The sequence below is a fragment of the Globicephala melas genome, chromosome 6, assembly GCF_963455315.2.
Source record: "Globicephala melas chromosome 6, mGloMel1.2, whole genome shotgun sequence".
Classification (NCBI taxonomy): domain Eukaryota; kingdom Metazoa; phylum Chordata; class Mammalia; order Artiodactyla; family Delphinidae; genus Globicephala; species Globicephala melas.
The window spans coordinates 5,005,839-5,030,000 of NC_083319.1; the positions used below are offsets into that span (position 1 = coordinate 5,005,839).

General features: G+C 43.7%; 1 protein-coding gene across 2 annotated transcripts in view; it reads left to right on the forward strand.

Annotated features, from left to right (window-relative positions):
- MED27 (mediator complex subunit 27) overlaps positions 1 to 24,162 on the forward strand; it is a 195,613-nt gene that overhangs the window by 118,447 nt on the left and 53,004 nt on the right. For both annotated transcript variants that reach the window (XM_030838488.3, XM_060300260.2), the window contains exon 4: positions 9,287 to 9,380. In XM_030838488.3, coding sequence (XP_030694348.1) covers positions 9,287 to 9,380 — 94 coding nt within the window. The remainder of the gene's footprint in view (positions 1 to 9,286; positions 9,381 to 24,162) is intronic.

A 24,162-nucleotide genomic window follows, 5' to 3' on the forward strand; every position in this document is an offset into this window, starting at 1 on the left:
CATTACCAATTTAGAATAGTCGTGTCACTACTGTTCTCAATTAGTTGAACTATTTTTGAATTTATTTTTCCGATTTCTTGTTCTAGCGGGAGAATTGCAAGGTTGGTTGGAACGTCATAGGATTTATTTGAGGGGAACCTTTTAGAGTTCCGGGAGGCGTCTCCAGCAAAGAGGCGGTCTCCAGTTCGAGGAGGTCTTTTCTAAAGGGCCTGTTTCCAGAGGTGCAGGCAGGTGTGGGAAAACACAGGGACTAGTGCAGTAGCCCAGGCCGGCCCTTCCCCTGAGGGGTGCGGGGAGAGTGTGGTTACAGGAACCCAGCATGAAAGGGAGCGGGCTGTGAGCTCTGAGGGTCATTTTCGCAGATCCGACAGAGGTGACTGATTTAACAACTATTGTAAATTGGTCTTGCTGGAAAGTTCGATGTGGGTGTTTTGTTTGTTTGGGGTTTTTTTCCATCTCTGTAACATGGAAGGGCTCACAGAGGAGGTAGATGTTGAGTGAAATCAGAATTCTTTCCCAAGCTTAATACATTGTTTCAGCATTTTAGGGAAAACTAGGACCCACCAATATCTGAATAAATTTTTTAAAAGTATTTATTTATTTATTTGGTTGCACCAGCTCTTAGTTGCAGCAGGCTGGCTCCTTAGTTGCAGCTTGAGGGATCCTTAGTTGCAGCAGGCAGGCTCCTTAGTTGCAGCACATGGGCTCTTTAGTTGTGGCATACGAACTCTTAGTTGTGGCACGCATGTGGGATCTAGTTCCCTGACCAGGGATCAAAGCCAGACCCCCTGCATTGGAAGTGCAGAGTCTTATCCACTTATCCACTGTAGGGAAGTCCCCCTGAATAAATTTTTAATGCAAGAAGAACAGACGTTGAGAAAAACGTCTACCTTTTAGTTATTAATGTAAAGTAAAATGCAAAACAAGTATTCACCTTTCACCCCTTCCTGTAACCTACCAACTTTGCGCTTTGATTTTCTCCCAACTGGGGAATGGAAGGAAATTTAACTTAGTTGTCCTGTTTTTTCCTGGAAATAAGCCTGTGATCTTGAAGGAAAATGGCTTGTAACCAAATGAAGTGTGAGCCCCCTGAGGGCGGAGACCACCTGAGCATCACTGTGTCCCTGGGCTCAGTTAGGCACCGAGTGGATATTTACTGAACGACTGGGAAGAGAGGAAATCATGCATTGATTCCATTTTGTCAATACGCTACTCAAAACTTTCTCAGTTGTCTTATAAAGCCCGGGGAATGACAAAAAGGCCATCTGCTTTTTCCGTGCAATCCTCACAGACCTATAAAAGCACTGTGATGTGCAGGAAAGCCCTGGAATGGGGATCAGAGACGTCAGTTCTGGGCCCGGCTCTGCCAGTTAGCTGTGCTGTTACCTCGGGCAGGTCACTTAACCTCCTTTTTTCTGTCATTTATGAAGTAGGAGTTTGGCACTTGCCCTTCTTATTTTACAGAGTTAGTGAGAGATCGAATGAGATAAAGAATACAAAAGTGCTTTGAAAACTGGAAAGCAAGGCCTACTTTCCTGCTCAACCTGACTCTTCTCCAGCAGAAAGCACAGACTGGACCTGTCCCTCCAGAGAAAGCCTGCTGTGAGCCAGCTAATACAATTTATTTATTTTTAATCCTTAGTACTTAAGATCATTCCCTGAACACAGTAATTATCGACAACTATAGGCACTCAATAAATATTTGTTAATAGATAATAGGGAGAGTTTACAGACTGAATTCTTTACCTCTCTAAATCATGCTAAATCGTGTATAAGAAGAATTCTGTCTTTATGATGGTATTTGCCGTGTGTTCCGGTTCATACATACCCAGGGCTTACTGGGCTGCTTGACACCCAATGGAAGAAGGAAGGTTAGTTTCTGTATTTCAGTATATGGTGAGTGTTTGTGCGTTTATTTCAACTTATGGAAATGGAGGTAGCCTTTGTTTGCTTGCCCAGGTGGTTCTCCCAGATTTGTTCAGGTAACACATTCACGTAGTTCAAAGTTCATAAGCTACTCAGGAGAGAAGAGGGGAAAGCTCCCCTCCTACTTCTGTGGCCTGGCTACAGTTCCACTCTGAGGAAGCAGGTCTTCCTACTCTTGACAGCCATGTCTGCTTAGGTGTTGAGTTTCCATAAAGAGATTTTGAAGTTTTGAGTGTCTTTTCTTGAAAGAGAATAACAGTAGGTAGCTAGCTAGCTGGGTAGAGGTGGCAAGGGAAGGAGTGTGGTGAGAGACGGTGGAGGAATCTTAGCTTCTCTTTCTGTCACTGGTCTAGTCTTGCTTTTTTACGTACAGTTAGAGAATAACTAAACATCTCTGACCTATGTGATGATACAAATATTTTACAAACCTGAGAAATTTGACCAAAGTGGAGGAAGTGAGCAAGTTTGACCTAAGTTTCCAATCCTGTTTCTTCAGCATATTGAGATAGATAGTTGGAGTTTCAGGCAGTCTCATTCTCGTGAAGTAATTAAACAAACCCCCTTCTGTTTCCACCCACTGGCAAAGTCCTCTTGGTCTATCATTCTGGACAGGTGTGGAGGAAAATCTTAAATTATTTTCAGATGGTGCAAATTACTCCTTTTTTTTGTTTTTTGTTATCTGCTGGGCATTACCCTTTCCCCAGAAAGGTGGTTTATTAATATATGATTTCCTAACTTTCAGATTTTGTACGGGTGGAGAAAATGAACTGCATGTATCGTACACACTGTGTGGGGTAAATGCTATTTAAATCTGGTCTGAGCTGCTAAACGTCTCGCTAACACGGGATCACTGGCTAGAGTCCAGGTTTGTTGGGTTTTTTTGTTTTTTTTTCCTTTGGGGGGGGTCAGACTTTAGAGAACTAAGCCATCTGTCCAGCAAGTTATTTTAAGGCTTTAATAACAGGTACCCTGCAATATATTTCAGTGTGTAGGGGAGACAACTAATGTTTTGCAAAACCGATATCTTTAGAAATGTCTTCCACATTCTGTTTTGTTATCATTTTGGTATTGTAATCCTGATTTGGTAGCACACATCTTTGTCCTAATGTTTTTGCAGAATTAATTAGTTCATTAAAAGCAGCATTTGAAAACTGGCATGTCAGTAACACAATGCATGCCTTCAGAACGCTCTTCCTTCTTAGAAGCATCGAGCTTCTCCTAAAACAGATGCAGGGATCTTGTAGCTGCGTATTAAGCTTTAAGACTTTGAAGACTCTCTGCTGCCTTCTTTGAGGTGCGTTCTGAGGGGCTCTGTGGTTGCCGTTGCTAGTGACTTTTGATGGCTAATGTAGTGAACTCAACACGTCACATCTTCACCTGCTAAAGAGAACTTTGCATTGTAGTTGTTTCATAACCGCCTAACTGGCGTCTGCATAGCTTACTTTTAATGTCCTGTCTGCTCCTTCGGCAAATATTTAAGGAGTGCCTGGTGGGTACCAGGCACCGTGGCCAGTTGCTGGGATTCAGCCTTGAAGAAGGCGGTCATGCAGTCCCCTGGAGAGACCTGTTGAGGAGATAGACCTTAAGTAATCACTGGGAAAAATTGCTTAATTACAACTGGGACGGGAGACGCAGAGAGAATTAAAAAGTGTAACAATAGAACTACCATATGACCCAGCAATCCCACTACTGGGCATATACCCTGAGAAAACCATAATTCAAAAAGAGACATGTACCACAGTGTTCATTGCAGCACTATCTACAATAGCCAGGACATGGAAACAACCTAAATGTCCACTGACAGATGATTGGATGAAGAAGATGTGGCACATATATACAATGGGATATTACTCAGCCATATAAAGGAACGAAACTGAGTTATTTGTAGTGAGGTGGATGGACCTAGAGTCTGTCATACAGAGTGAAGTAAGTCAGAAAGAGAAAAACAAGTACCGTATGCTAACGCATATATACGGAATCTAAAAAAAAATGGTACTGATGAACCCAGTGGCAGGGCAGGAATAAAGACATAGACATAGAGAATAGACTTGAGGGCATGGGGTGGGAGGGGGAAGCTGGGGCAAAGCGAGAGTAGCATCAACATATATACGCTACCAAATGTAAAATAGTTGGCTGGTGGGAAGCAGCAGCATAGCACAGGGAGATCAGCTCAGTGCTTTGTGATGACCTAGAGGGGTGGGATAGGGAGGGTGGGAGGGAGGCTCAAGAGGGAGGGGATATGGGGACATGTGTATGCCTATGGCTGATTCACCTTGTTGTACAGCAGAAACTAACACAGTATTGTGAAGCAGTTATACTCCAATAAAGACTTATTTTTAAAAAAGTGCCGTAAGAGGTGAGATGAAGGGCGCACTGACTGATGGGGGCACCGGGGGGAGTGTCAGAGAAGGTTCCCCCGAGGAAGTGTCATTTAAGCTGGAACCCAAAGACTTGAAGCATGCACGGGGCTGACCTGGGCCTGGGGGTGGGAGGAGTTATGAGAGGAATCCTCCAGGTGGAGAATGTAGAACGTGCACAGCACAGCGTGCAAGGTAGTGCGAGCCTGCTCTGGACGTGGGGGGGAGGAGGCGGGGCCGGGCCAGAGCAGAGCAGCAGCTGGACCTCGGGGCCTCGTTGGCCCTCCGAGGACTTGAGGTTAAGTTCACCACCGAGCTGTGCCTTAAGCAGTGATGCAGAAAGTGGGGAGCTCTCTCTTTTTACAAGCAAGGAGCTTCTGTAAAGCACAGGTGATGTGGCTGTAGAAGGCAGAAAGGGTTACTTACTATCAGGTGACCTCTGAGGTCATGGAAGTAGGTCCTTGACTTTGTTGGAAAGATAAGCAGTGAGAGACAGTAGTTTCAAAACAAACACTAACCTTGGACTCCAGCATGGAAGCATGATTTTAAGATGATCAGAACTATCAGATCCATTGTACCCCCTGTACTACCACTTCAGTTATGTTCACTTCTAGGCTGCAAAATGTATATATATACTTCCAAAATGAAGATAGTTTTATTGAAAACTACAGTTTTCCACCCAGAAAGGACTAAAGAAGAAAACCAGATACCTTCATTCTAGAACAGGTCTAGAGCAGTTTTTCTGAACTTGGGGTCCATGAATGGACTTTAAGGGACCTATAAACTGCAGAAAATTACATGCAGAATTTTGAGCAGACATATACTTTAGTTTATAGTGCATTCTGAAAGGGATCTGTGACCCAAGAAAGATTTAAAAACACTGATAAATCGGAAAACCAATAGTCTTTTACATGTTTGCAGAAAGCCTTTAGGTTTCAGAGGAAATATTCGTGTGTGATTTCACAAGGCTGAAGGAAGTAATTGGGTGGAGGGAGATACTGGTCAGTGGGTTGGAGGCAGCCTGGTGGTCCAGCAGTGCATGGGGCTGTCTTATAAGGTGTGCTACAGGGTTGTTTATTTAAGCAGACCATCTCTTGGAGATGCTGTTAAGTCCCTAGATTGACGGGGACATTGAGTAAGAGGACCTCTGAGATCCCGGTGTTCTTTAATTCTCTGATTAAGGACATTTAAAGGAGCAGGCCAAGCTACTTGAAGAAAATCAGAAGAGAACAAGGTTTATAGGGCTTCAGAGACAAATGTTAGGATTCCGAGAAAGGCATGGTTGTTTCTGAATCAGCAGAGATGTTGGAATACTTAAGACTGAAGCTTGGTACTAAGGAAGCCTTTGGAAAGCCTGAGAAGGAGCCGTCGGATGCACTGGGGAAATTGGATCAGAACCCATTGAGAGTCTGACTGTAACTGAGGAGCGTGACAGGGAGATGGAATTCTCTAATTGCTTAAAAGTTCATTTTCTACCTGAAAATATTGAAACTATGAATGCCACCTTGATCTGAACCTGTGATTTCTAGGAGTTTGTGTTTCTAAAAACCTGGTGCTTGGACCAGCCAGCCAGCTGATCAGCTGAGTGCTTCAAGGAGGAGAACCAAGCAGCTCTCCGTTTTCGAAAGGCCTCTGTAATGTAAATAGGAACAGCAATCTTTCCAAGTTATTACCCTGTTAACAGGTTGACAGATATGTGCAAATTGTGACTCACTGCTCAATTTGGCACGAAATTAATGTCGTTCTGCACCGCGTCTGCTCAAGTGTAAACCAGTCACCACTGCCGTGTTAGTGCTTGTTTGCCTATATTCCAAAGGTAAAAATTAAAGTCATTCGATCCTGCCGCAGAGCGGAGTGCAGCATATGGTGGCGTGTGGGAGGGGAGCGCGCTGTTCCTACCTGTCCTGGGCCCGCGCTCTGAGCTCTGCACGCGCTGGCGGGGCTGCGCGGGGCACACAGAGCCCCTCCCATGCCAACCCCCACCCTCTGCAGAAAGAAAATGTCATCTCGGCTCCAGCTTTTTAATTTGCCGTTCCAAGCTTTCCTTATTTCTGTCAAGTCACTAGTGGTGGTGCATTTGCGTTTTGAAGGTTGGGTCTATTTGAAAATGAAATGTTTTGATTTTTTGCTTCTAGGATTCCGACATCGTTTTCCTCAGCGAAAGATGCAGCTGACTTTCTTTCTCTTTTTTGGCAAATACATAATGTCACCTGTAAAAAGGAAATTTGCATCTCCTTTATGTCAGGTGTGGGAATGAAGACGCGTCTCCTTGAAGCGCATTTTTGCTTAATAAAATCTTTGGGTTGAGCTTTGCTGAGCTTTATCTGAGATCACTGGCTGGGGAGGGAACCAAAAATACCGCCCCCGACCTCTCTACTTTGCCATGTCCGCATCAGATCTTTCTTCTGGGGCTCTTTTCTCCTGCCACTGCCTCCCTTTACAAGTAAAGAGCTCGTATGCAGAGGGTTCCAGAAATGTCAGGGAGCTTTTGTTGCCTCTGCCCTTTCAGAATGCTGGCCCCTGCTGAAAGCAAGCAAATCGAGTAGCTGGCGTAGAGTCCTGGAAATCTACACCCTGAACTTGGTTTCTGGAATCATCACCTCACCTACCTATGCCCCTAAATTCCCAGCCTACTAGAGAGACAGGTTTTCTAGAAAGTACTTCGGAACCTTCAAGGTGAAAGGTACAAGGGAGAGCAAATTACGACGTTAACTTTGTGCTCAAGTTCTGCATATTCATTTGCATTCTACTGTCCAGAGCTGTAATGGCTATTGATTGAGGATCCGTTCAGAAGACATTGGCTGTCCCCCTCCCCGTTAGCATGTACTTAGCAATGACCTCCATCCACACAGGAGAGTGGATTTCTGCTTCCTGCTGAGTCTGAAGTAACTGGGTTTACATCGCACACGTAGAGTTGTTAGCAAAGCAGTCTGTAAATGCAGAAATGTCTCCAGTGACCTGGTGTGAACTTTTGACATGAATGTTGCCACTTGTCTTCCACCATCTCAAGAAACAGTAGGCAGTTGTGAAAAATGAGTTAATTTCCTCCTTTCCTCATCTTTTTGCCTCTTTTGTAGCGTTTAAGCTTAGAGCTAAGGTTGTGTATCGTGAAGCTGTAAATCTAGAAGGGACCGCGGGAGATGATGCATGATGTCTTAGTCAGTCTGGCTCTTAGCCATCCAGGAAAGATTGTTTTCTAAACCATTTTCAAAATCAACAGAATGGAGCCTTGCCTTTAAGCAGTACCTCTTTTCTTTTTAAGCTAGTTCGCTTTTTAATGCCACATCCTCACCTTGTGGTCCTTTCTTGAGATGGAAGATGGCTCTTCGGTACTGAGTTCTAAAAGCCATTTGCACACTTGAAGAATACCCGAGTCTCCCCACAGGCAGCCCCCTTTTCTGCAGGAGCAAGTAGCCTTCAGCGCACCTCCGCCTCTTCTCACTTGTCTCTGCTCTGGTCTTCCTATCATTGTTACTCACCACTGGGCCTTCTAGAGTTTTCCCCCTTCCTTTTTCAACTTGAAGTTTAAAACTGCATATAACGTTCCCTAGGGAAAACCTGATAGGTTAATCAGCAAGATTACTGACTTCCATAGCGCATATGTTGATGTTCACTTTTTAACAACTGGCATTGTGTTGTCTGCTGTCTCTCAAACTAAAATCTGTTCATGTTGTGAGTGGAGAGCGAATCTCCCTCTTCCCCCAAGAGAACATAGCTTTTATATGTCCCTGATCTAATGGACGTGTAATTTAATTTGTCGTATCCAACAGATACGAAATCCAATGTAAAAATCCTTAACAGATAGTTTTGCATCGCAGCTACTGTATCCTACATCCCCTTTGTGCCCGTGTGATTGGACGGTGAGCACAAGTGCTGCTGTGATTTTATTCTCAGAGGATCTGAGCCAGACCCAGCTCTGTTGATGCTGTGGGTTGGTGTTTTCTCAGTGAGCTTCCGCTGGGGTATTGGGGGTGGGAGGGATTCTTCCTGCTAAGAGAGGACAGTTTTGCAGACTATGCCCACGATGCCCATGATATACCAGTAAGAGTATTTATAAATTTTAAGCCCTAAGTTTATGCCATGCTAAGTGCTTATGTCAGTTATCTCAATGATCATTGAATCGTAATAGGTACAGCTTCCATTTGGACCAGAGGAACAGAAGACTGCCTTTCAGAGGGATGTTTCCAAGAAAAAAATGGAAACTGATATGTCTGATATGTTTGACCGTAGTCAGAGACGTTTTAGAGTCAGGTAGAGAGTTTAAGGGAAAAAATCGTCATAGGTACACAGAAAAAGAATCAAGTGAAAATCCAGTGAAACAAAAAAACTGTACAAGTAGATAAATATACTCACGAGCCACTATGCAGCTCAGCTATTAAAAAATATATATAGCAGATATTTTAGAATGTAAACAAGAAATACTGATTTAAGCAAAAATGGTGAGATCATTTGAATTAGTTAGACTCAAACCAGAAAAACAGGAATGACTTCAGGTATTTAAAACAGAAGGAATTTAATCCAGAGACTTGATTATTGAGGTGATTGAGATGAGAAGCCAAAGAGGAAACAGAAAGGCAAACAGGTGAGCAAAACAGGAAGCTGCTTCCATCCCTAGACCAGGAGGACAGAGGGAGGGGCCCTGTAATTGGAGCCCAGTGGCCAGGAAGGTGGCAGAACTAAATTCTGGTCTATAGAAGAAAGCCATGAGGTCACACCTTAAAATGAAAAACCAGGAACTGGCATTAAAAACACATCATGTGGAAATACAGAGGTAAATACCAACAGAAATCACTAAAAAAATGGATGGTCACTAAATCACTAAAAAGCAAGAGGGAGAACTGGGGAGTAGTATTTTTCCTTAAAAGGCTTATAAATCCCATCTGCCTTCTTAAAAACGTATTTCACTAATGAAAAATTAAATTGAGAAGGAAAGCGCACCGTAGGTTTGTATTTCTGTGACTAGGGCTCCAGCTCTTACACCTGTGTGTCTTTCTCCCTCTCAGGTATGTTGACGACGTGATTAGCCGCATCGACAGGATGTTCCCTGAAATGTCCATCCACTTATCCAGACCCAATGGGACGTCCGCCATGCTTCTCGTAAGTTCTGCCTGACCTGTTTGTAGGGACACGTGCAAGGACATTGGCCTCCAGGTTAACCTGTTTCTGTGTGTTCGGAGCTCTAGAATGGAAATTAAATCCCAGTTTGATGGTGAACAGCGTTATTTCTCTTTACCGGCATTCTGTAGTACGTTCTACATGCTTTTGAATGAAATCGCAGAGCCCATCTAAGAGTTACCCAGACAGGAAATACAGTGTGAGACCCTGTCCCCTGTGAGTCAGTTCATGGTGTTCTGGTGAACCTGTCTTATAGTGTACCAAAGACAATAGGAATGCTCGCCTATTGGATCCTGCTATGGGAAATCATTTATAAAATCCATTCCGTATTTGAAGAAAGTGTCTGAGTGCTCATCTAAGAGTTACCCAGACAGGAAATACAGTGTGAGACCCTGTCCCCTGTGAGTCAGTTCATGGTGTTCTGGTGAACCTGTCTTACAGTGTACCAAAGACAGTAGGAACGCTCGCCTGTTGGATCCTGCTGTGGGAAATCATTTATAAAATCCATTCCGTATTTGAAGAAAGTGTCTGAGTGCTTATCACTGACGGTTTCTGATTTTGTTGTTTCTTTTTTCTTTTTCTTTTTTTTTCAATATTTATTTTATTCATTTGTTTGTTTTTGGCTGTGTCAGGTCTTAGCGGCGGCACGCAGGCTCCTCTCTAGTTGTGGTGCGCGGGCTCAGTAGTTACGGCATGCAGGCTCAGTTACCCTGCGGCATGTGGGATCTTAGTTCCCCGACCAGGGCTCGAACCCACGTCCCTTGCATTGGAAGGTGGATTCTTAACCACTGGCCCACCGGGGAAGTCTGATTTTGTTGTTTCTGATGTGGGTTTGCTCTGAGCAAGTTGGCCTCCTGACCTCATCACTGATGTTTGTATTCACATAAATTCACCAAAGACAGGTGTGTTTGGGAAATACGGTAGAATAGAAATGCTAAATTATAGTTGCAATTAGAAAGGCACAGAGACTGCAGTGATGAGGTGCTTTTCTGGCGCTCTGGGTACTAATACACATGCTTGGAGAGCCCTTCCTCGAGCACAGATTTTGAGGAGCCTCCATGTTTTACAGAAAAGGAGAATTAACTGGTTAAGAGTGATGGTTTTTGATGGACATCAGGAAGGCAAGCTTCAGGACTGAGTGTTTTTTTACGTCTCACTAGCACTGCTGCTCTGGGGCCTGGTGTGAAGTCCCTGGACTTCCGCGTTTCACCATTGTAAACTCTTATAAATAGGCAGTCACCCAGGACGAGCCACTGTTCGCTCAGCCCACTCACCTGAAGAGAGCAGGCTTATTGTGTGCGCGTGTGTGTTTTTCTCTTAAGAAAGGAAAAGACGTGGGATTGTTAATTGGGCGGGATTTCACATGCGCGGCAAAATCAGTGACGTTCATCTGGGTAACATGCTACTTTTCTTTAAAATTCTTTCAGTTAAAAAGTACAGCGAATGAGATAACACAGTGTTCTTTTGCTAGAAAAAGAAAACAATTTGTATACGTCTAGAAAAACATGCAATATTTTCTGCCCCGGTTAAACGTACAAATTGTCTAAATGTTAAGATCCTCTAGACCCAGCAGCTGAAACATAAATCCCACTTCCAGGATACTTGACAGGGACCAAAGAGTTAATGAAGATAAAAGTGAAAGTGTCCACAGTGAGATAGGTTTGCTCAAATTATTTCTGGGTCATTGAGCCTCCGTTTCCTGATGAAGGTATAGGGATTTGGCATTGACAGGAATGAGCAGGGAGAACAGGCTTCTAGGCAAACAGGTCTAAGATATTAGAGTTACTTCCACCTGAGAAAGTGGGCTTTTATTTCACAGCGACCTGTCAGCCTCATCTGCTTTCTCACTGAGCTTCTGTTTTCATAGACTGATGATGAGAGTTTAGGGGCTCGATCAAGGACAGAATTCGCTTTTATACACACCGTTTTCACTGCCACGAGTGGCTAATTCAGATCACTGTGCATCTGGCCAGCAAGCTGTCATCTTCCTTAGGTGACATGGGAATTCACACAAGGTGGTGGTGTCTGTTTATAGGAAGAGCAGTGGGTGATCTGATTCGGAATTAAATTGCCAGGTGGATAATCATACTTTTAACATCATGGCTTTATTTGGCTTTTACTTTTAAAGATGGTATTTTATTAGACTGCAGATCCCTAGGCCACTTGCTGTCACCACACACATCTTCTCTGAGGTCGAAGGGAATTTCCACCTGGGCGGAGAGCGGGACCGGCAGCTGCCGCCTCCCCTTGTCCCCTCGCTAGTCACCTGTGCCCTGTGGCCGGTGGAGACAGTGTGAGACCCGTGCTGTAGGCAGTGGGGCGCCACTGCACGAGGTTCAGGCAGGAGTGAAACTTGTTTTCTGGAGATCCTTCTGAAATGAATTGTGTGAATCTGGGAGGTGGTGCACTCTGAAAGCTTTGGGAGGCAAGTGAGACTGATGGGGGGACCAGCTAGGCCGCTGAAGCAGGACGCGCGTGGGCAGTCTCTGCTGACACCTCCCTCTGCCTGCTTGGCCGAAGCCTGAAGTGCACCCGTGCTTTGTAATAAAGCAGCGTTTCCTCCTGAGTCAGCCAGGCTTCCGTGAGTGCAGGCGACAGAAACCTGCTCTGATGAACTGAAGCAAGAAAAGGGTTGGTTTTTGTCTTTGTTTTGCTTTTTAATGATGCTGGATGCTCACAGACATGAAGATAGAGCTGCCCTGCCAGGAGGGACTAAAACCAGGTCCACTCCAGGGGTGTCAGGAGCAGGACAAGGTCCCTTTTTTTTTTTTTTTTTGCGGTACGCGGGCCTCTCACTGTTGTGGCCTCTCCCCTTGCGGAGCACAGGCTCCGGACGTGCAGGCCCAGCGGCCATGGCTCACGGGCCCAGCCGCTCCGCGGCATGTGAGATCTTCCCAGACCAGGGCACGAACCCGCGTCCCCCGCATCGGCAGGTGGACTCTCAACTACTGCGCCACCAGGGAAGCCCGACAAGGTCCCGTTTGGACTCTGTGGCCCAAGTGATTTGACCTCAACTGCCTTTCGTCCTTTCATCCTGCGCCTGTGCTCATATATCCGAGGGGAAACACTCCCACTGGCCTAACCTGAAGTTGTCCTTCCCCCTGGGGGGGTGGGTCCTGCCTTGGCAGCCCCCGAGAAGAATGTGGAGTGGAGGAGGTCATTCCTCAGGGGAAGAGAGACAGGGCCGAGCACGCAGTCCGTATGACAGAGCACATGGCCCCTGCCCCCGGAACCACGCGGAGCCTTGTGCTCTACCTAGCGCTCATCTCCTTTCCTCCTCGTAGAGGCCCTCAAGGTAGGTAGCGCCGATGGGTTTCATTTCACAAGTGAGGAAACTGAGGTGGTGGAGGTCGTGGTTTCTCCAGGCTCGTGCAGCCAGGACACGGCTTCCGGGCCTCCGGGGTGCTTCTTCCTCCCGTCTCTGATTATACTTCGTAGCGCTGGTGAGTAAGATTTGGGTGATCAGACACCAGGCGGGTAATTTTTTCTTGTTTTTTTTAATTGTGTAATTTGATGTATACAAAGGAATATATGTAATGTGTATGCCAGTTTAAAAGTGTAGTGATAAACACATGAGCTTACTACCCAGTCTAAGAAGCAGAAGATAAGCAGTGTGTGCTTCTCCCCAGTCCTTGCCTCTCCCCCCAAAATCACCACCACCCTGATAATCATCCCCTTCTCTTCGTTTTTAAGTATGAATTTACCACATGGACATGGATCCCTAAGTAATGTGTCATTGAGTTTTGTTGAATTTTGAACTTTATAAGAACAGTGTCATATTGTGTGGTTGTTTCTAAGAGGTAGCCACGTTGGTAGTTGTATCTGATAATTTGATCATCTTCATGGTTATGTAATAGTTCATTCCGTGACGGTACACACTTTATTCTTTCTCCTGTCATTGTGCGTTTGGGTTGTTTCCGGTTTTGCTTTGTAAATAATGGTGGCGTGGTCATTCTTGCACATGTACCAGGATATATTTTTAAGCTTTCGCCCATGCCACGGAGGCAGTGGAGGAAGGGCAGTGTTGGGAGCAGTGGAGCAGACAGCTTTTCCTTTCTTTTTTTTAAAAAATAGACTTATTTATTTTATTTTTGGCTGTGTTGGATCTTCGTTGCTGCACGCGGGCTTTCTCTAGTTGTGGCGAGCAGGGGCTACTCTTCGTTGTGGTGCGTGGGCTTCTCATTGTGATGGCTTCTCTTGTTGCGGAGCACGGGCTCTAGGCACACAGGCTTCAGTAGTTGTGGCACGCGGGCTCAGTAGTTGTGGCTCGTGGGTTCTAGAGCGCAGGCTCAGTGGTCATGGCACATGGGCTTAGTTGCTCCACGGCATGTGGGATCTTACCAGACCAGGGTTCGAACCCCTGTCCCCTGCGTTGGCAGGCAGATTCTTAACTACTGTGCCACCAGGGAAGCCCCGGACAGCTTTTTCCAAGAGTCACTTGAATTGTGAAATGTAGTGGCCTGGTGTCCACACTGGTGTACAGAGGAGTCCAGAAACAGCTCTGGTTAACATGGCCTGGCGTCCACAGTCAGCATGTTCCACTGATTTTGTTGTCACTGTAGATCTCTTCTGGTTTTGGTGTGTGAGCACAGAGGGGGTTTTGGATTTTTTGTGCACACACATGGAAAAATGGCATAAAGTCATTGAACTCCAGAGCATTCTGTGAACAAAGGGCAGGTTTGGTGATCCCATTTTGGTTTCCTCCCTCACCAAGCAATCCCTGCCAGGGAGCAGCAGGGTGCCTTAGATGTACGAAGATCTGTACCTGGGAGCCTCAGCCTGTCACCAACAGCTTCTTCACAGTATAGAGGGGAAAGGAAACAATGAGGACTATATTATCGAATTGGCACCTTCTAAGGCGATTTGGGGTCAATTTTGCTCCTCTGAAAGCTAAACCTGCCTTTCCTTGTTGGCCTGGAGACATCGGGCTTCAGAGCCCATCAGACGTAGGAGCAGTCACCTCCGGCCTGGGCTCTGTGCTTGACCTGGAGGCCCAGGCATTGTATCCGCTTCCTGCTTGTGGACACACAGGGAGCGCAGGCTCAGGAGGAGGGAAGGGAGGAGAGATCGGGGCTGAGTCAGTGTTCGCTGAGTGAATGCACGAATGACGCAGAAAAGCATCTTTCTCTTCTGGCTGTCCCGGTTTCTCCCCATGGCTGCAATGGGGACCTGCTACTCAGGGGAGAGGAAACTAGCCTGCTTCCAGAACTCTCAGGGCGGTTATCACCTTAACTTCTCCTGGCACCTTTGTGAGCCTTGGGTCATCGACTGGAGCCTGGACAGGCCAAGTCCTGGCTAATATGAAATCTGAACTTTCAGCCTCTTACATAATCCTTAACTACACTCCGGCTGGCTCTCTCCGCTCTGGTCGGGGGCTGTTTTGGGGTTGTGTAAGTTAATAACTCATGATAAAGTAAATTCTGTTCCCGTTCTTTGAAGAGATGAGCTCAGTCATCCCAAAATAAATCTAGCTGTGTTGATATTTAGTTTCAGTTAATCTACCACCTTACATCCCATTATTAATTTTCTTCAAACAGTCAAAATATTATAAGAGCTTAACTGAGTCAGAGTAGAACAAGCAGCTGGCTTCTTTCGGCATTTAAAATATTAATCCACAAGTTTTTACTGATCCACTAGGTATGAAAATGTAAGAGAAGAAGACAAAGATGAAGCTTCAACCATACTTGAAACGTACCTTAATGCGTTATAGATTAATCTTTATTGATATATGGTTTACAACAGATAAATCTCATTTATCAGTCTCTTTAATATACTTTTTACCAACCCTCAGTTTCTTTAACGTATTCATGCCTTGTTTTTGAATGACTCATCTGTTTTAAACCGTTTAGACACATTATCTCATTTCACTCCATCCCAAGCTCTCTGAGGTAGGAAGACTGTTGAACAGCTAAAGTGCTTAACTGTTTTGGGCCTTGATTTCTCTGCTGGGTTCAGTAGTTCTCAAACTTTAGTAGGCCCAAGAATCACCAGTGTAGTTTGTGGAAAATGCATATTCCTGGCAGGCAGCCCAGAAATTCTGATCCAGCAGCTCTGGGGTAGAGCCCCAATGCCACATTTCCCACCCGAGTCTCGAGTCATCTGTGGAGCACGTTTCAAAAAGCATAATGTTAAACCATTGTGCCCTTGGGGTTCCAGTGAAGGTGGGCCTTTTTGATACGTCTCAGATCAAGCATCAGGCCCTTTTGTGAGCTAGGTTGCTAAAGCATTCATATATTTATTCAGTAAACACTGAGCACCAGGAGAGGAAGGCATAGTGCTGGGTGCTGTTCAGCCTTGACCACAGTCCGTGTACTCATGGAGCCTGCGTTGCACTCATGGAGCCTGCGTTGCACTCATGGACGGGAGACCAGCCAGGTGTTGCATAATATGATGGGGAGGAGGTGGGGGCAGATCCGGACAGGGGCTGGAGAGAGGAGGGCATGGTGCGGGGAGCTGGGGCTCAGGGAACCCCTCTGTGAGCAGAGACCTGCGGGAAGTGAGGCGAGCCTGGAGCCGGGCCCATGAGAGGCAGCGCAGCATCAAAGACCCGAGCCCAGGACGGTTTGTGTGCAGATCACACCCAGGAGGCTAGGCTGGCTGGAGTGCAGGGAGTGAGGGAAGAGAGGGAGGAGGTGAGACTTCCGAAACAGAACAGGCAGGGACCAGGCTCTGGGCCTCACAGACTGTGGGTAGGGCTGGGCATTTGATTTTTTAAATTTTAACTTCAGGTTAAATCGATCATAATCCTTGCTTGATGATCACAATGTCATCATTGATCCAGACATGGCCCTTTCGTATTTATTTATTTACTAATAGAGTGAACATCTGTGAACCTACCCCCCAGCCTGAGAGCTAGAACATTATCTGCAACCCTATACCCTGTGAGTGTCCCCAGCCCCTGTCCTGTAGGAACTGTTATCCCTCCCTTTATGGGTCATTGTCTTTCCTTTTTTGAGGGAGGACTTCACACAAATCTATGTATTCCTGAATACATATGTATAGTGTGTTCTTTCATTGTGCCTGTTTATCTTAATGATTTTTAAAAGGTATCACATGTTGTCTTCAGGGACTTAATTTTTTCACTCAACATTCTTTTTTTTTATTTTTTAACTAAATTTTACTCAAATCGTTGGTTTAGCTACAATAGCTTATTCATTTTGCTGATATGAAATATTCCATTATATGAATATAGCCTAATTTAGTTATCCATTTTTCTATCAGTGGTCATTGATTTGTTTATGTTTTTTTATTTTTGTATCATGAACAATCTGCTTTGAACATTCTTTTTTTTTTTTTTTTTTTTTGCGGTACACGGGCCTCTCACTGTTGTGGCCTCTCCCATTGCGGAGCACGGGCTCCGGACACGCAGGCTCAGCGGCCACGGCTCACGGGCCCAGCCGCTCCGCGGCATGTGGGATCTTCCTGGACCGGGGCTAACACATATATATGGAACCTACGAAAAGAAATAAAAGGTCATGCAGAAACTGTGTCCCCTGCATTGGCAGGCGGACTCTCAACCCGTGTCCCCTGCATTGGCAGGCGGACTCTCAACCACTGCGCCACCAGGGAAGCCCTGCTTTGAACATTCTTGTTCGTGTTCCTTGGGACCCATGGGCTAAGGTTTTTCTTAGAGCGACTCCCAGGAGAAGAATGCTTAGTTTAGGGAAGTGGTTCTCTACTAGGGGTGATTCTTTTGCCTCCCAAGGGACATTTGGTGATGTCTAGAAACATTTTAAATCGTCACAACGTGGGGGGAGGGGTATCGCTGGCATCTAGTGGGTAGAGACCAGAGATGCTGCTAAACGTCCTGCAATGAGCAGGACAGTCCTCACTTCAAAGGACTGTCCAGCCCCAAATTAAAGTGCCAAAGTTGAGAAACCCTGGTTTAGGGCAGGCAAATATTCAACTTCCCATGAAAATGCCAAATGTTTTCCTAAACGGTTGCACTAGTTTACACCCCACTAACAGTTCTGAAGTACTAAAACAGGTTTTTCCCAAACATACAAAGACAGAACTAACTTCAGTTGTCCTTCAGAAATTTCTTGAGACCATCCAGTGCTAAAATTCTGTGATGCCACAGCAATCACTTTACGAAGCTGTACCCATGTTTTAACATAGCCTACCCATTTTTTGTCACAGCACAGGATATTATCAGAATTCTTTGTTAAGTGCTTTTTTTTGGAAAAATGCCATCTTATAAAATTTATAATAAAAGTCAGTTTTTATAGTGCTGCTTCACTTTTGACACATAAAAAGTTGGTTTACCAACCCTGGTTCCAAAGGACATTTATTTCCAAAAATCAGACCCATTCTTTACAACAGCAGTTCTCAAATTATGGTTTGGCAACAAGGGCTTACAGAGACCCATTCAGGAGGTCCACAGAGTCAAAACTGTTTTTATGGTGATACTCAGACATCGCTTTCCTTTGTCACTTTTGTTCGTTCACAAGTTCATGGTGGAGTTTTCCAGAGGCTACATCGTGAGGGATGACATCATCATGTGGGCACCTGTTGGCTCCTGTAGTCCTGTGTTTTAAACATTTCTGTTTTATTTCTAATATGGTAAATATTGACAAATGTATTCTACAGAAACAAAAGTTGCTTGAGGTCCTCAGTAATTTTCAAGAGTGTAGAAAGGTCCTGAGACTGAAATGTTTGAGAACTGCTGCTTTAAGAAGTATGTTAACTGCTAGGACTATTCAGAACAGTTTATCAAACTAAATTTCAAAAAGTGGTTCTAGAAATGTTTGTTGCAATGGCCATGATATGAATGGAGATTTATTAGTGATTAAAAACTTTGAGGTTTAAAAAAGGTCAAGGGCTTCCCTGGTGGCGCAGTGGTTGAGAGTCCACCTGCCGATGCAGGGGACACGGGTTCGTGCCCCGGTCCGGGAGGATCCCACATGCTGCGGAGCGGCTGGGCCCGTGAGCCATGGCCGCTGAGCCTGCGCGTCCGGAGGCTGTGCTCCGCAACGGGAGAGGCCACAACAGTGAGAGGCCCACAAAAAAAGAAAAAAAAAAAGTCAAAAAGTAAAAGTCAAGGGAATATGGGACATTCTACAGGACGACTAACTTAATGTGGGGAAAATGGAGAGGATGGAGTGCTTAAAAGGCTTAACAGCAGTATGTGATGTGTGGACCTTGTCTGGATCCTGATTCAAAAAAACAACTGTAAAAGAATGTTTTCGAAGCAATCCAGAGGAGCTGTACATGGTCTAAATTTCAAAGGATACCAAGGAATTGTTGGTAATTTTGTTAGGATTAGTAACATTCTCATGGTTATAAAACAAAAGATCTGTTTTTAGAGGCACATGCTTCAGTGTGTAGAGCTCAAACGACATGATATATGAGGTTTGCTTTAAAAATACTTCAACAAAGAAAACGGAGGGATAAATAAAGCAGGTATGGCAAAATTCTGATAATTTTTAAATTTGGGTGGTTATTAAGCAATCTGTCTTCCTTTATGTTTGAAAATGTTCACACTCAGAAATGTTATGAATGGTTATTTAAATTCAAGTCTCTCCACATACCTTCCAAACAATATGGAAAAACAAGAACAAATAAAACTACAAAAACCATACGTTAGACACAGCTAAGAGACCAAGAACACCCACACTCCGAATTATGTGTGAGTAAAAAACAAACAAATCCTAATGAGCTATCACTTGCACACCCACTGTTAACCTTTGCTGAGGGAAAAATGCATCATACGAAAGAGTACATACGGTATGATTGCATTACATGATGTTTTAGAATGAGCCAAAACTAAGGGGAATAAAAATCAGAACAGCACTTCCCCGGGAGGGTTAGAGCAGGCGTGGGTTGGGAAGGGCATGAGGAAACATTGTGCGGTGGTGGAAGTGTTCCGCATTTTGACAGAGGTGTGGCTTACATGGTTGTGCGCAGTTGCCAAAATTCCGAGAATGGTACATTCTAAAGACTTATGTACTTTATTGGAGGCAAATTTTACCTCAGAAAACATTTTTTTAACAAACATTAAACTGCTTAATGATATGCTTGCCTTCGTGTTTAGGGATGAAATACACTAATGTCTGCAACTTTCAAACTCTTCCAAAAACTAAGATGAATGAATGGACAGATAGATGAATATATATGTGAGAAAGCAATAGAACAAAATGATAACAGTTACAGAATCTAGCTCATGAGAATACAGGTGTTCACCCGACAGTTCTTTCAACTTTTTAGGTGTTTGAAATTTTTCATAATAAAATATTGAAGGAATAAACACTTCAACTAAAGAAATCCCCCCACACACACACACCCCACCACCAAGGAAGCAAAAACCACAAAGCAGAAGAAAGCTATTTAACACAGACAGCACTCCAAACTGATTTTAATACCCTCAAGCATTTGGAGAGGTGAAAAGACAAATCCTTAAGTCAGGAATTCAGAAATTAAAAACAGAAACTGGCAAAAAGATGAAGAAATGAAAAGGATTTACTGTACTCAGGAAAAAATGATAAAATTATCTCAGATTAAGACTAAATTTCAAGATGCTCAAGGAAAAATAGATTCAAACGACATTTAATAAAGGGCACTGAAGAAAGGCTAAGAAACAACCAAGAGAGTGAAAATCAGATGAAGAAAGAAGTAGAAAGGTTCAGAGAGAAAGTGGTTGAAGTGAGGCACAGACAGAGAAGAGACAACACATATATAATTGGAGGCCATGAAGAAGGAGAACAAAATAATGGAACAGAACCAATACATAAAACTATAATCTAAGAAGAATTCCTACAAATGAAAGGTCTAAATTTGCACACTGAAAGATCTCACTGGGTACTTGGGAAAATTGACCAGCAACAATCACGTCTAAGATGTATTCTGATAATGCTCTCTGACTTCAGAGATAAAGATCCTCAAGGCTTCCAAGCAAAAAATCAAATAACTTACAAGGCAAAAGAATTAGACTGGCATTGGATGTCTCAAAAACAATATATCAAGCAAGGCAATGATGGAGCAGCATTTTCAAAGAAAGTATGAATCAAAGGTATATATGTCTTTCAAGTATCAGAGAAAAACCATTTTAAACATGCAAGAATTCTCTACCCATTAGCCCATGTTGAGGAGCCTACTGGAGAATGAGATTCAGTCAACAAAGAGAAGAGTGGGGAAACTTCAGCCTAAGGACTCATAGTGAGCATATAGTGTATTTAATTGCTGATCTAAGACTAAAACAAAGGTGATGAGGGTAAAGTAATAATATATGTTATGTATTCTAACAGTAAAAATAATCTAAACAAAAAATGGGGGAAGGGATAGGTAAAGATGAAAGTAGAGTGAGCTCATTGATTTTTATATATGTAATAGGTAAGATTTAAAGGATTCCATTAAAAATTGACGAACAAAATGCTAAAATGGTATCTAAGAAAATGGGAGTCTAAGGGCATTAAAATGTATAAGTACAAAGGTAAGCTTGAGGACAAAAATATAAACCTTCCTAAATACAATTAATCAATCAGTAAACGAGTGAGCAAGCAAAGAAAACGTCACTTAGAGAAAGAAGCATTGGAAATATGATGCACATAATAACTGTACAATCATGTGACCAAGTTGAGACCACATGTATCAGTCTTATCAGTAAATGTGAGCAAATATAATACATTCATTAAAAGGTTTCATTTTAGCTGATATTAAAGTTCATTTGGAAAAGAAGCATGCAGAAAGGATAGGAAACCAAAAAAGAAAAGCTACCAGGGGATCTTGCCCTGTCGGACATTGAAACATACTCTAAAGCCTCTATAATTAAAACTGTGTGGAAAAAACAAAACTGTGTGGTGCTGGCTCATGGGTGGACAAATAGGCTAGTAGAATAAAATAGACTAGAAGTAGACTCAATTACATTTAAAAGTTTATGTGTGACAAAGGTAGGATCTAAAATCAACAGGGCCTCTACCATAAAAAGGAAAAAATTTAGGTGGCAAAAAAACATCACAAAGTCAGAAGGCAGCCGACACTCTGGGAGAAAATGTTTGCAACGTGTATCACAGATACAGGGCTAGTATACCTAAGATCATTTTTTAACTCTTAAAAAGGGTAAAAACCAAAAATAGAACAGAAAATGAGGAAAAGAGGCAGACAATTAACCCTCTGAAAAGATATAAAAGTGGTACTTAAACATACGAAAAGATGTTCAACCATACCCAAATTAGAGAAATGCAAATTAAAACTGCACCGAGGTGCCATTTCTCACCTACCAGATTTGCAAAAATTAAAAAGTATAACAACACATTCTGTTGGTGAGCCTGTAAGGAAACAGCCACCATCGTACATTGCTAGTGGGAATGCAAATTGGTGTGACCATTTTGGAGGAACTTGGGCAGCGTCTGGCAAAGCTCTGTATGCATTTACCTTCTGACCCAGCAGTACTACTTCTAGGAATTTACCCTGAACACACACCTCCAACAGTATGAAAATACATATGCACAAGATTATTAATTACAGCTTGTTTGTAATTGCAGAACACTGGAAATAACCTCAGTGCCTGTGCACAGGAGAGTGATTGAATAAATTATGATACAGCCACACAGTGGAGCCACACCACTGCTTTTTTTCATCTTTAAAAAAGAATGAGAAAGACCTCTATGACTCACTTGAAGTGATTTCTAGGATACATTGTTAAGAGAAAAAAACCAAAGTGTAAGAGTATCCTTAATATGCTTCCTCTTTTGTAAGAAAGGAGATAAAGAATATCTGTTATCTTCTCATTTGTAGAGGAAACACACAGAAAAGATGAAACCTGAAACAAAGAAATTGGTTAGAAGGAGGTAGGTGGTAATAGGGTAGGGTGGATGTGTATAGGGAGGGGGATGTGTCTCTGAGAATATCTTTTTGTTTAGTTTTGATTTTTAGAACCATGGTAATGTTTCATGTATGCAAAAAATAAATACAGTCGACTAGAGTGGATTTTTTTAAAAAAAGGAATGCAAACAGAAATAAATAAACCTAACTGTATTTCAAATGAATAATGTAACCACACTTCGGGGAAGGGATGGAGAGCTAACCCTAGTAACCTTTGAACACAGCATTGTCACTCTAGATCCTTGGGCTAAGGGTTGCTATACCTGTGAATAAATATTTAACCTCTTGGTAATTTGCCAGTTTTTCATAGAAGGTATGGGTTAACAGTTCTGAAACCACTTTCTATGTATTCTAGGATTGAGGAAATAAGGAAATAAATTGCAGGTAACGGGAACCAGATTTCTCCCTTTTGAAGAGGGACATTACCAAAAAGAAGGAAAAGGCTAGAATAAACCCTTGGTGTTGGAGTGAAACTGGCAGTGTCAGTGTGAGCTAATTGTTTTTGATATGTATATGCAGATAGATATAGAAATAGATACAGGTGTGTGTACACATACCCATGTGCACACATGTCCCAACTCCATCTGCTGAGATGGTCTACAAGCAGTGAGACTCCAGGAACAATGGGTGCGTCTCTTGTCCCCATCTTTGTTTTTAAACATCATTCTCACTAACAAGAACTAGGCTCCTTGGAGAAACGGCTGGTTCCAGAACACGGGCAGAGAAAGTATAAGGTGAACCTGGAACATCTTCTCAGGCCAAAGCAAGGGAAGGGCTCACCGAATGATGGGGGTGTGTGCAATGGACACAGAAGCCAGTTTGGCTCCTGTCAGCCAAGCCTGGGACCATTGAGCACCAAGATAAATGGGATAGTAATGGATTACAGCCCACAGAAACCATCGTAATCCACATGTCCATACTGATTGAAATAAATAAAAGAAGAAAGAAAAAATGGGAGGTATCAGTATCACATAAAAATAGCTATGGGAAAACCATTCCTTACAGTAGAATGTGAACTAACAGATGCAGAAAGAATTAGAAAATTTGGCAGCCACCATAGTAATAATTGTTTTACATAAGAATCAAGAATCACCAATGAATGCTAAAATTAATGGGTGAAGGGTTGATGATAGACAGTATGAGTGTGGGTGTGCACACCTGTGTGTGTGTGTGTGTGTGGAGAGAGGGCAGATGGAAGGACCCAGGCCCAAGCTCATGCAGTGTAATGCTAACATATAGGGCCTGTAAGTCTGAAATCGTTCAAAATTATTTCAAAATAAGAAGTTAACATTTTTAAGCGAGCATATTTAGATTTTTACATTATATGAAATTATGTCTGGTCCAGAATGTGACCGTTGTCCCCACCTCCTCCACTGCCACCACCCCTGTCCACGCCTCCATTACCTCTCACCTGGGTCAGTACAGCAGTCTCCTGACTGGTCTCCCCCCATCCCCTGTCTGCTCTGCACACAGAGCCAGAGAGTCTTTGAAAGGAAAACTCAAGAAGCGTGTCTTCTCTGCTCAGAACCTGCGAAGGCTCCCCATTTCACCCCGGTAGAAGCCCCAGTCCTTCTCGTCTGCCGTGACTCCACCTTCAGTCTCCCATCCCTGCTGACCCCCCTCCTGCTTTGGGGCCTTTGCCCTTAGACGTCTGCAGGCCTCATTCCTCATATCCTTTGAGGTTTGCTCTTGTATCCCTTCTCCGTAAGACCTCTCCTGACCAGTATGTGTAACTACCCCCTGCCCTGGATCTGCCTGAATGTCCTTTATTTTTTTTAAATAGTACTTTTCACTTTCTAAGATAGTACGTGATTTTCTTGTCTGTTACATGAGTCTCACAGCTTGTGGGATCTCAGTTCCATGACCAGGAACTGAACCCAGGCCCTCGGCAGTGAAAGCGCAGAGCCCTAACCACTGGACCGCCAGGGAATTCTCTATGCTTATT